Source organism: Hypomesus transpacificus, chromosome 12, assembly GCF_021917145.1.
Source record: "Hypomesus transpacificus isolate Combined female chromosome 12, fHypTra1, whole genome shotgun sequence".
Lineage (NCBI taxonomy): Eukaryota > Metazoa > Chordata > Actinopteri > Osmeriformes > Osmeridae > Hypomesus > Hypomesus transpacificus.
The window spans coordinates 92,887-105,972 of NC_061071.1; the positions used below are offsets into that span (position 1 = coordinate 92,887).

The following is a 13,086-nucleotide window of genomic DNA, read 5'->3' on the forward strand; positions in this document are numbered from 1 at the left end:
AGATGAATCACTTTCCTTGCTGTCTACGAGTATGAAGGTTCACACTCTCTCTAACACACACACACACACACACACTCACACACACATTAACACACACACTACACCAACTCACACACAGGTTTCAAAACGGGTCAGGTCTCCCTCCGGACCTCTCCCCCGTCTCGCCCCCCCTCCCTGCTGTCTCGGCTCTCTCACACGACAACGTCATCTTGTTCCCAGGCCAGTCAGCTATTTCCTGCCCCCTCAACACCTTGGGCTGTGTAAGGCCGCAGCGAGCTCTTCAAACAGTACCTTCATTGAGGCTGGGGCCGGGGGCCGAGGCTGGGGCCGGGGGCCGAGGCTGGGTCTGAGGCTAGCGCTAATTACTCCGAGGTGGCAGGCAGGTTTCATCTTCCTTGCTCTCTCCAACGGTCTAGGAGAGGGTGTAACATTTTAGGAAAGGAGGGAACTCAGGACTATGTGCGATGTAGTTCAAAGCAAAGCCAGACGCCCTGGAGTTCTGAGTCAGGTGACGTTCAGAGACAGACATGTCACGACTACATACCTTTTCTTTCACTGTTTGTCTTTGTGTTTTTCAGTCGACATGTCAAACCTTTTTGTGAGCATTCGGTTGAAGGCATAATTGTCGAAACACACTCAAGTTAAAAGCGGCGTTTTGTAAGGTTTAAACAGTTGTTGACTGAAGTGAAGCATCTGCGTTAAGTAGGAGGCTTTGAAGGGTGTTTTTCAAAAGCCTTTCAAAAGGTCTTTTTTTTTCCGGGTCCTTTGTGTAAAGTGGAAGGGAGAAACTTAACGGCCATGCCAAGACAGCCCACGCTGGACCTAAACCATCCGTTCTCTGTTAGGAACGCTCAGGGCCTGCCGCACCAGTCCACCACAGCAGGTCCTCATAACGACAACCCTTCCTTCCTGCTTCCCATCCCCACGACAACCACCACGCATACGTTTGTTCCTCCACTTCAAACGATAGTTGCCCGGCCTGAAAAATAAGATTGTTTTTTAGCTTTTCTTTTGTTAGTAAGTCCCAATCTTTGTGTGTAGGCTGTGTTCGTTCAGGCAGGTGTGTGCTATTTCAGTCTGAGCTACGGCTGCTCACATCCTGGTTATATAACATTACAAATATATATTTTGGGCCTTTCCTGGGCTTCATTAGACAGAGAGAGAGAGACAGACTGACAGGAAGTACGGGGGCGAGAGGGGGAGACATGCAGAAATGTCCCGAGCCGGATTCAAACCCCCGCCTCAGCCCATACGGCACACGCCCCACCCTGTGGAGCTACCAGGGGCCCCATTGTGTGTGTGTCTGCTCTTCTTAAATGTATCAAATAACACGTCTTGACTACGTGTGCAGTATGTAACACTTAACCTGTCACCCCCAATGTCCCAGGTGCTCCCCACCGGGTTAACGGAAAGGTCAGTGGCATCGTGACAGTGGGGTCCACCCCGGTCGACCTGGGCAGCATCGACCTGCACGCCTACATAGTGGTGGCTGACGGCCGGGCCTACACCGCTATCAGCGAGGTGCCAGAGCCAATCGGATGGGCGCTGATGCCAGTGGCGCCCATCGGAGAGCTGTTCGGGTGGCTGTTCGCCCTGGAGCTGCCCAACAGCAGAGCAGGCTTCAAGATCACGGGTAAGATGGCTGGCTGCTAATGAGGACGTGTCTGCTTGTTGTTGTGAAAGTGCTTTAAAGATAGTCTGAAGAGGCCATTTTAATATGCCAGACATGGTGAGACGGATGTTAGCCACACGCCCATCTAGCCTACAGTCTCTTCAGTTTGATCTACCCAGGCCTCACAAACATCCATCAGGTGCTGTGTTGGTCTGCATGTGTGTGTTTACATCTGCCCTGGATGATGTCACCTCAAATATAATGTGTGTCTGTGTATGTGTGTGTATATTCATATATGGAGGTGTTTGCAGACACCCCATGCTGAAACACCTCAGGACGTAGATGTGCGTGTGTGTGTGAGAGTGTGTGTGAGTGTGTGTGTGTGTGTGTGTATGTGAGTTTACAGTCTCTCAGCTGTCTTGTCTCCAGGGTGGTGATAGCAGAGCAGGCTCTGCACCGCTCCACCTCTCCCTGATAATTTGACTCAGGTGTTTCCAGGCTGTGTTGTTGTGTTAGCAGAGGTGGCTTGTGTGACATCACAGGCGTCACATTAAACACGGCACAGGCCGTTCGTTAAGTGTTACCACTCAATTTAATAACCGTCACACATGTGTTCCAGTTTCTCAAGGACATAATATGTCTGGTATATTGTTCTCTCATGGGAGGTGGGCAAGGCATGCACCAGCTGCTAGTAATTGGACGGAGAAAGGTTGAAGACATATGCCTGCTTCAGCACAACAATATGTATTCAACCATCAACGTGAGCGATGATGTCACACACTGTGGTCTTCTCAGGCGCCGAGTTCACCCGCCACGCGGAGGTGACCTTTCACCCCGGCAACCAGCGCCTCAACATCGTCCAGACGGCCCGAGGACTGGACGAGCAGAACTACCTGAAGGTGGACACCCATCTCCACGGCGACGTACCCTTCATCCCCCCCGGAGCCACGGTCCAGATGGACCCGTTCAAAGAGACGTTCCAGTACTACCCCTCAGGTAGAACACACGCAGAACACACTGCCCCTCAGGCAGAACATACTGCCCCTCAGGTAGAACACACTGCCCCTCAGGTAGAACACACTGCCCCTCAGGCAGAACACACTGCCCCTCAGGTACAACACACTGCCCCTCAGGTACAACACACTGCCCCTCAGGCAGAACATACTGCCCCTCAGGCAGAACATACTGCCCCTCAGGTAGAACACACTGCCCCTCAGGTAGAACACACTGCCCCTCAGGTAGAACACAGAACACACTGCCCCTCAGGTAGAACACACTGCCCCTCAGGTAGAACACACTGCCCCTCAGGTAGAACACAGAACACACTGCCCCTCAGGTAGAACACACTGCCCCTCAGGTAGAACACACTGCCCCTCAGGTAGAACACACTGCCCCTCAGGCAGAACACACTGCCCCTCAGGTAGAACACACTGCCCCTCAGGTAGAACACACTGCCCCTCAGGTAGAACATACTGCCCCTCAGGCAGAACACACTGCCCCTCAGGTAGAACACACTGCCCCTCAGGTAGAACACACTGCCCCTCAGGTAGAACACACTGCCCCTCAGGCAGAACACACTGCCCCTCAGGTAGAACATACTGCCCCTCAGGCAGAACACACTGCCCCTCAGGTAGAACACAGAACATACTGCCCCTCAGGTAGAACACACTGCCCCTCAGGTAGAACACACTGCCCCTCAGGTAGAACACACTGCCCCTCAGGCAGAACATACTGCCCCTCAGGTAGAACACACCGCCCCTCAGGCAGAACATACTGCCCCTCAGGCAGAACATACACTTCCTCTGTTTAACACCATACCTTATTTGTTGTCATCAGCACCACTAATGAAACCATGCACACTAGATATACATCTAATTTCTAGGGATGCAAACAGTGCATTGAAGTACTTACAGAACTCAGAAGTAACTGTAGTTCAGTACTATTAAGGAGTAAGAAGTCTTTTCTCGGCCACGCCCTGGTGTCACGTTCATCTATCACCACTGGATGATACGGATCAAGGGACTAGACAGGCTATTAAAAGACTCTGGCTCCCCTTCCGCTGAGGAAGTGGGGAGACTGATTTTTGATGTCATCCGAAACCGTTTTTTTTCTTTTCTTTCTCATGTTAAAGGCTCATAGTACAATGAGGAAGTGTTCAATTAGCATGACCACTCATCTTGGGCCTGATTAGAGGTTTGGGTCGTCTGGGTCATGAGAGGGAAGCTTCTGGAGTACAGTGACTTATGGTGGGACGGTCATGGTACTGTGTCTGTGGTTGTGTAGTCTACTCAGGAGAGACACAACAACACGAAGGGAATCTCTCCGGTTAGTTTCACAACTGATTTCTGATGCTCCATCTGCAGTGCGCTTGCTTCTGAGGAAGATGCCTGTGTGCCACCTTTTAAAGCGAGTATTAATCCACGCGAAGATTTCGGTGAACAGAAGGATATTGTCTGAATCATGACTTCCTGTCTCCCCCACCCTCAGTGGTGACCTCCACATCCGTCCGTGAGTTCACGGTGGTGTCGGCCGAGAGGGGCTCCGAGTCGCTGTCCTTCCATCTGCGACAGAACATCACGTACCGGGACTGTCGCCACGGGCCGTCCTCCGGCCCAGAGACCCAGCAGCTGACCATGGAGCGCGTCTTCGTCATGTACGTCAAGGAGGAGCGCACTCTTCGCTACGCCATCACCGACAAGATTGGGCCTGTTGGAGGTACGCTGTATGTGTGTTTGTGTGTGTTTGTGTGTGTGTGTGTGGGATGTACATGTCGTGTTTTTGATCGATGTTGAACATGTGTTGTGGTCCTCACATGTTCCTCTAACTCCAGTTTGTGGTCAACCCTATGTGTAGCACATATGGTTCTCAGTGCTTCAACCCCACAGCAATCTAGCAGTCCCCCTACCTCCTTAAGTCTTTTACTCTGTCTCCCTAGCCCTCACTCCCTCTCTCCCTAGCCCTCACTCCCTCTCTCCCTAGCCCTCACTCCCTCCCTTCATAGTTGAGATGGCTACTTTATTTGCACGCTGAAAGATGAAACACTGTAATCCTTCTCTGGATCTCTCCTCTAGCCAGGGTTCCACAGCTCTCTCTACCCTCACCTCTTCATTCTTTCTCTTCTTCTTCTCTTCTCTCTCTCTCTATCTCTCTCTCTCTCTCTCTTCTCCTCTTATTCCCTTCCTCTTTTCTTTGTATTAGATGGTAGTCCCTTCCAAAGCCACCTGTTTCCAGCTGATCTAAGAGTGCTGTGCACATTCCCATCCAGCAAGATGACACTACATACTCCTCATGGCCGAGCAAAAACACCGTGTATGCACATGCTATTTTAATACAAACCAGAATGCACAGAACAAATCAGCCAAGAGCGCTCCCCGATGACTGATAAATCAAGGCGCTCGCTCCGTAGACAGGTAGTGTGTGCCCGAACTCCTTGTCTGTCTCTTCTATTACATTGAATCTCTGAAATGGACGATGAGTACCACACACACGCTGTCTATCGCACACAGACACACACACACACAGACATCACTTCCCCCGCTGTTTGGTCCTATCCTACGTCCTGATGAGGTCTGTGTCTGAGCAGAGAGGTAGAGTGTCTCTCTCTGGGCTGCCAGGGGTCAGGTCACACTGCTCAGCTCCTCACGCTGCTCAGCTCCTCTCCTCTCAACCAGAGCCCGTCTGTCTCATCAGCATGTCAACAAAATAGCTTAAGAAGTTTACAATGACATTTTTGACAAGGCAAAACGTCCAGTAAAACCACACGCGCACACACACACATAAATGCACACTAATACAAACCACTTGAGCAGTGTTTAGAGGAACTTTAAGGCCTGGAAAGCTCTTCCAGCTGTAGAGTGATAGGGCTGTCATGTTGAGGAGATGTCAGTGGAAGAGAGAGAGAGAGAGAGGGGGGGGGGGGGGGGGGGGGTAGGGGAGGGGGGGTTGCTGCTGGTTCTCTGGAAAATAATATCCCCCCCAATGACAGATTTACACAAGGGGGGGTGTACTAGTCGGGCTGGGAGGAATAGCTGCAGAGTGATGTCATGGGAACCGAGCTATACCCAGAGGCAGCTTCTCTGTACCCTGAGCCCCAGGATGGGGCTCAGATCCTGGGTGCACAGGCCAGGGAGCGAGGCCTGGGTCCAGGGACTGGAGGTCGGCTGGAAAACATATGGGACTAAGGATCCCAGCTGGTCTGTCTGCGTGTCTGTCTGCGTGTCTGTGAATAGGGCCCAGTCATAACTGTGGTGAGTCATGATGACTGGAGGTAGGTCTGCTCTGTTCCTCCCTGACCGGTCCAGTGGTCATATTGTTCGTATGTAATTAGGTTGTGAACTTATGATCTACTGGGAGTTCTGCTGTTCCGTTATGTCATGTTTATGTGTTTAGACAGGAGGCGTTTTTGCAAACAAGAAATATCTCCATGTGGATCTTTTTAGCACTGCTGAATTTGGGTAAATATCACGCTCATGCAACGATCTAGCTACATGTGATAAATACCAGTGTCAAGCTTTAAAGGTTTTGAGTCCAAAATTGCTGACAAATTGGAGGAGAAATTACTTCATGGAAATTGTAGAATGGATTTTCAGCTGGGAACATACTGTGCATCTTTTAGTTAGCAGATCTTTCCTGCTTTCGGTTGGATTTTCTCTCTTTTTCTCTCTTTCTCACTTTTTTTTGTCTCTCTCTCTCTCTCTCTCTCTCTCTCTCTCTCTCTCTGTCTCTCTCTCTGTCCCCCTCTCCCTCTCTCTCTCTCTCTCTCTCTCTCTCTCTGTCTCTCTCTCTCTGTCCCTCTCTTTCTTTCACACACACAAACACACACAGCTGGGCTCATCAGCGGGGATGCCTCCACCCTGTAGTCCCGACAGCAGTTTCCCACCTGGTTTGCTTAACAAACTCCAAACCTCAGAGTTCCCTGGAGCTCCACCTCTCCACTCTGCTGTGCTCTGTCCACCAGTCCCTTTAATTATCGCCCCGTTAAACATCAACTACACCACCCCACCTCCACCACGCAACCCCTTCACCTCCCTCGCTTAACCATGCTTTCCCCCTCTCTCTCTCCCCCTCTCTCTCTCTCTGTCCCCCCCTGTGGAGTCACTTTAAAGGGGACTGTCTCTCTCTCTCTTCTCCCCTAACTGTTTCTCTTTCACACTTCAAACACCAGTCTTCCTGCCTGTCTTTGATAATGGGCCAAATTGGTGCCACCACCGGAGGGGAGGAAATCAAGCTGTTCTTAATGTGTGGGGAAGCAGGAGAGGCTGGGATGAAGGCGGGCGGTAGACTACAGACTAGAGTGAGAATGAAAGAGAAAGAGAGGAGAGATAGAGAGAGATAGAAGAGAATAGAGAAGGGTGTGCGAGCATGCCTGTCCTATCATTCCCAGATACCGTGCTCTATTCAGCAGGGTCCCAGTCAGAGATCTGTAATTGGACAAGCGAGGGCTTCTCTCCTTAATAAGATCTGAGAGCTCCTCACCCCAGTCGCTGTTTCCCAGAGAGGGGACCCCTCTCTCATAAAGCAAGGCCCGGGATCTCTTTGTCATGTTTAACGGCCATTTAAAGCTAGTTGTGCAAGCCAGGTCAAGTGGTCTGACCTCCAAGGTCAGCCAGCGATATGCCACTTAAGACCGACTGGCGTGGCGTCCAGAGAGAACCAGCTGTGCTCACGTCCCCTCTGTGCTCAGCGTCCGCACTGTAACATGATGCAGCCCTGTTGTCAGGCTTCCAAGTCGCCGCCGTGATCTCTGCGTCTACCTCAGACCTGGATCAAAACACTGACAAGTCATTCGCAAGTCATTTCAAATACTTCTATGGAGCCAACGGATTTGGCATAATGTCACGCTCACATTTCAATCTGTAACTTTTTGAGGCCAATATCACATTATGCTCATGCTAGCACATTCAAGGAAAGATTATTTTGGAAATTGGAGAATAGATGCTGGCAATTTACAATTCAAACTCCTTTCCAGATGCAAGATTTTTTTTCATTGCAAATCTGGTCAGACTGCATGTCCCATCCTTCTAGACAGCATGTAGACCTCTTTTATGAGTCAGACATGATCATGGGAAACCCTGCACTCAGGCAGTGACTAATATCCTCCCCTCCCATTATTTGATTCCATAGTCTGCTCTACCATGTGCAATGCTGTGCTGAATAACATCTTGTCCTCTCACAGGAAGTCGTAAAAATCCCTCAAATTCTGTCTGGACTGGGTACCCCCCTCAATACGTGGTGTTGGAAAATCCTCCTGTGAAACGTAACGTGTTTATTGATCCAGCACCCTTCTCTGTCTCCTCTCAGTGGAGCCTGGCCAGGCGAACCCGTGCTACTCGGGAACCCACGACTGCGACACCACGGCGCAGTGCCTGCCAGGAGAGGGCCCTCAGTACCAGTGCCAGTGTGCCACGGGCTACACAGGAGACGGACGCAACTGTTACGGTAGGGGACGGGGGTCGGGGTCAGGGGTCGGGGTTTGAGGTTCCTGGGCTGGGCGGTTAAAATGAAACAGGGCCACATGTACCGGAGTACAGACTCTGCTCGCGTTCCCCTTCCTCCAGTTCCCTCGCTCTGCCTTCTCTGTCTCTCTCTGTCTCTCTCTCTCTCTCTCACTATCTTTCTCTGTGTGTGACTGATGACTCCAGTGCGGCGCTGCGGCTCCAGGGCCCTGTCTGTGTGTTTATACTCCTGGTTTCTTTAGGATGCTCCTCTGTGCTCAGCTCCAGCTAATGGCCCCTCGGTTCAAGGCTGCAGCTGCCTTCCATCAACATCCGTCCGGCTCGAGGAGGGAAGGCAGGGGGATGGAGGGGGGAGAGGGAGAAACAGGATAGAACACTTGGGGAGGAAGGCGAGGAGTTCAGTTTAGCTGAAATCACAGAACCAGGAAGTCAGAGAGACTCTTGGATTCCTGACGCTGCTAGCTGGATACATCCATACGTGTTTTTTGGCTTTCTCTGCCAAACTTCCACCACCCTTCTGCTGGTGCTGTGAGAGTTCAGGACCAGGGAAATTGACCAATGTTTCAGGTTTGTGTCGTCGAACAGAGGCAACCCATGGCCACTTCCCATAAGAGAACTCTGAAGATGGGAGGGGGGAGAGGCGGGAGAGGAAGGAAGGGCAGGGTATGGGTGTGAAGGTGCAAGGAGAAGGGTAAAAAGAGAGGTATGTTTGTGGATTAACAAGTGACACTGCTGTGTTTTGGCAGGAAAGACCCTCTGCCACTATAAAGGGTACACAGCTGTTGGAAATAGAGATAGGGGAGGGGGAGGGGGGGAGGGGGTAGGGGGAGGGGGGTGGCATCAGAAAGCACTTCCTTTAGCACCTCTCTGACATACCTCTCACACACACACCCCATAAATTGACTCATATACACACACACGCACAGACACACAGACACACAGACACACACATTCTCTCTCCTTCACCCTTCCTCCACCTCTCCGCTTCAGGAATCTGGAGATGATTTCCTGGTGGGCTTAAGGGCATCTTGTGCGGGTGGGGTCTGAAGGAGTGTAATTTCATCACCTGCCGGAATCCCTCCCCTCCTTTCCCCCCTGCAGGGCAGGTAGCAGGGGGGGTCAGGGAGCAGGGACGTTCCCCTCTGTCATTACCCTCTGATTAAAACCCTCTCCCCCACTGCTAAGACCTGTGTGAGCCCAGGCTTCAGGCCTGTTCCCACGATGACCTGCCTGGGGAGAAGCCCTCCCCCGCCAGCCACCCACTGTCATCACAACTAGGCTGATTGCAGGGCATGGTTAATATCTCAGCCTCAGGGATCAGACCAGGCTTGGGGCTGGGACTGGGGCTGGGGCTGGGCTGGGATGGGGATGGGGCTGGGGCTGGGACTGGGACTGGGACTGGGGCTGGGGCTGGGGCTGGGGCTGGGGCTGGGGCTGGGGCTGGGGCTGGGGCTGGGGCTGGGGCTGGGGCTGGGGCTGGGATGGTTTTCAGAGGTGGCATATCTGCTTTCCTGTAGAGTGGAGGTCTGTGTATGTATAAACAACCTGTATGTATGTTGTGTTTTTATTTATTTTTACAAACGAGGTCTGGTCTCTCTGTTTCCTGCGTTCTCTCACGTTTCTCTTTCTCTCACTCCCTCTCCCTCTCTCGTTTGCTCTCGTGCTCTCTCTCTATGTCGCTCTCTCTTTGTCTCTTTCTCTCCTTCTAGATGTGGACGAGTGTGTGGAGGGCCTGAGTTCATGTGGTGCTCATGGCCAGTGTGTTAACCTGCCAGGCAGCCATCGCTGCCAGTGTCAGAGTGGTTATGAATTCGGTTTCGACGGACGTACCTGTTTGGGTCAGTTTATCAGCATGGTGTATAGGAAGGCACATCAGACCTGTTGTTTTAAACTACATGTATAATATATGTAATATATACTGTGTATAACTCCCATTACTTAACAACATATCCTTCCCATTCTCACACACTTAATATTTACACAAAATAATCGATATCTGTACATAACTGAGAGGGAACTGGATATTGTGGAAACCCCTGGGCCTCCATGTTTGTTGAGAGGGCCAATTGGAAGGAAGGGAAGAGGAGGAACAATAACTCAGTAGGAGATACACACTCACACAGACACACACTCACACAGACACACACTCACACAGACACACACGCACAGAGACACACACACACATGCACAGCCAATGATCACTAGTTCAGGGGATGGTTAACGCTTCCCATGTCCCAATAGAATCCCTTCAAACCTTCTCTCTCTCTCTCTCTCTCTCTCTCTCTCTCTCTCTGTGTCTCTCTCTTCACAGCACTACAAATCCTCAGCCCCCCCACAAAGCATTGCAGTCATACCTCATCGAATTAGCCACAAATGTTACATTCATAAATGGAAGCAGACGAACATCTTAAACGCTTAGTGAACAGGTTCGAATCCCACCCCGTGAAGTCGTACACAGTTGACGTTGTTGTTGTTGTTGTCCCCAGACGTGGATGAGTGTCGCTCCCAGCCCTGCGATCCTCACGCTTCCTGCACCAACACCCTGGGCTCTTTCCAGTGCCGATGCCAGCACGGTTACCAAGGAAACGGCTTCCAGTGTGTCCCGCAGGATGGTGCGACTGATCCCCCCCCCCCCCCCCCTTATGGACATTTAAATTAGAATATTAGAATATTAGAGTAGAATGCGAGGGGCTCCATTCTAAGAATGTCCGTGTGATTCTTTTCAGGGCAATCGGAGCGCCCTAAGACCCAGTGTGAGCACCACAGGGATAGCCTGCAAGCAGGGCTGGAGCCCCGAGGGTCCAGACCGGGGCCAGGACCTCCCCTGGGGGCTTTTGTCCCCCAGTGTGATGAGCAGGGTCAGTACAGACCCCTGCAGTGCCACGGCTCCACTGGACACTGCTGGTGTGTGGATAATAGGGGGCAGGAGAAAGCAGGCACCAGGACCCCACCTGGAACTCCTCCAACTAACTGTGATGAACAGGGTACGATATTTACATTATCTGTATGGTCTGGAAGTGCTTATCTGTCTGAGAGCAGGGGTAATTGGCTCAGTTAAAAGTACACAATGGTACCAGATGCCACCCTGGATTTAACCAAACTACACTGGGATGCTGGGTAAATAAAGAGAAGGAGATGACTGGTGTTCGAGTAGAGGAATGCAGATGAGAATGCTCAGCAGACCGGCAGTGGGACAGAGAGAGAGAGAGAGAGAGAGAGAGAGAGAGAGAGAGAGAGAGAGAGAGAGAGAGAGAGAGACAGAGAGACAGAGAGAGAGAGACAGAGAGAGAGAGACAGAGAGAGAGAGAGACAGAGAGAGAGACAGAGAGAGAGAGAGAGAGAGAGAGAGAGAGAGAGAGAGACAGGGAGACAGAGAGAGAGACAGAGATACAGAGAGAGAGAGACAGAGAGAGAGACAGAGAGAGAGACAGAGAGAGAGAGAGAGACAGAGAGAGAGACTAAAAGAGGTTCAAACTCAACTATTTTACTTTACAAAAAGGTTTTCAAGGGTCAGGAGGTGTTGTCAATGTCTCCTCGGGGTTAAACCACCCATCCCTGTTTCATCTCTCCTGCCTTCCTCATTCCTACACTTGTTTTAGTTTGTACTAGAGGCACTGTACTATACGTTTACAATGTCCCAGATGACAATTGGCTGTGACATCTGATCAAAGCTGTAATAATGTGAGTCGTGTTTTTAGGTCAGGTGTTAGCTCTTAAGTAATCCTTTACTTGTGAACTGTGGAGTCAAACAACCATTCATATCTACCTTGTCAGCATGTGGTTGTGTTTAACCACATCAAGACTCATACCCCTGGAATGTCTGAAAACAGATATGATGATGATGATGATGATGATGATGATGATGATTATATTGTGTGTGTGTTATTAACTCTTACATGACTACCAGAGAGGCCTGCAACCCACTGTGAGCAGGTCAGAGATGGTCCCCAGCGCAGTCCTGAGGGCTACCCCATCGTGGGGGCTTTTGTCCCTGAGTGTGATGAGCAGGGTCAGTACAGAACCCTGCAGTGCCACGGCTCCACTGGACACTGCTGGTGTGTGGACAATAGGGGGCAGGAGAGAGCAGGCACCAGGACCCCACCAGGAAGCCCTCAACCCAACTGCAATGAAGCAGGTATGATGTTTTGATAGGTTAAAAAATATGTTCAACAAGAAGTTTGGAAAGGCTGAAAATATATATATTTTTTACGTTTAGATTATTTATTATTTTACGTTCTGAAAAATCGTTTGAAAAAATCGTTTTGACAAAAATCGTTTTGACAAAAATCATAGTGAAATCGTTTCAAAAAATCGTTTTCAAAAATTGTTTTCAAAAAATCGTTTTAGAAAAATCGTTTTCAAAAAATCGTTTTCAAAAAATGATTTAGAAAAAATGATTTGAAAACAAATTACATTTTGAAAAGTTAAAACATAAATTGCTAAAAGGTTTCTAAACCTTTGCACTCAGAACACGACACAAAAAAGTGTCTATTTGTTTTAAAAATGTTATATTAACTTGTTGAGTTGCACCCATAGTACAGAAAAAAAATCTGCTACTTTCACTCTTTCTCCAGAACGCCCCAAGACCCACTGTGAGCAGCACCGAGCCGGTCTGCAGAGCAGTCCTGAGGGCTACCCCATCGTGGGGGCTTTTGTCCCTGAGTGTGATGAGCAGGGTCAGTACAGAACCCTGCAGTGCCACGGCTCCACTGGACACTGCTGGTGTGTGGACAATAGGGGGCAGGAGAGAGCAGGCACCAGGACCCCACCTGGAGGACCTCAACCCAACTGCAATGAAGCAGGTAAGAGTTTTCTTTTTATTCAGTCAGCAAACAAAATTGGGAAACAAATGTTTGGAGGGAAAAAAGGTTTAAAGATTTATCAAATGTTTTTGGAAAAAAGTTTGGAAACTTATTGGGGGAAACCTTTTTCACTCAAAACAAGATACACAAAAGTTTCAAGTTTTTTCATGACTTTCATATTACATTAGTAATTTTGAAGATGCTCTTATCCAGAGCA

The 13,086-nt window shown here is 50.1% G+C and overlaps 1 protein-coding gene across 1 annotated transcript in view; it reads left to right on the forward strand.

The window, feature by feature from the left end:
- Positions 1-13,086, forward strand: part of nid2a (nidogen 2a (osteonidogen)) — a 35,078-nt gene that overhangs the window by 5,078 nt on the left and 16,914 nt on the right. The window contains exons 3-12 of the mRNA XM_047030757.1: positions 1,042-1,060; positions 1,388-1,633; positions 2,408-2,608; positions 4,100-4,327; positions 7,913-8,050; positions 9,777-9,905; positions 10,554-10,679; positions 10,794-11,051; positions 11,975-12,202; positions 12,642-12,869. Coding sequence (XP_046886713.1) covers positions 1,042-1,060; positions 1,388-1,633; positions 2,408-2,608; positions 4,100-4,327; positions 7,913-8,050; positions 9,777-9,905; positions 10,554-10,679; positions 10,794-11,051; positions 11,975-12,202; positions 12,642-12,869 — 1,801 coding nt within the window. The remainder of the gene's footprint in view (positions 1-1,041; positions 1,061-1,387; positions 1,634-2,407; positions 2,609-4,099; positions 4,328-7,912; positions 8,051-9,776; positions 9,906-10,553; positions 10,680-10,793; positions 11,052-11,974; positions 12,203-12,641; positions 12,870-13,086) is intronic.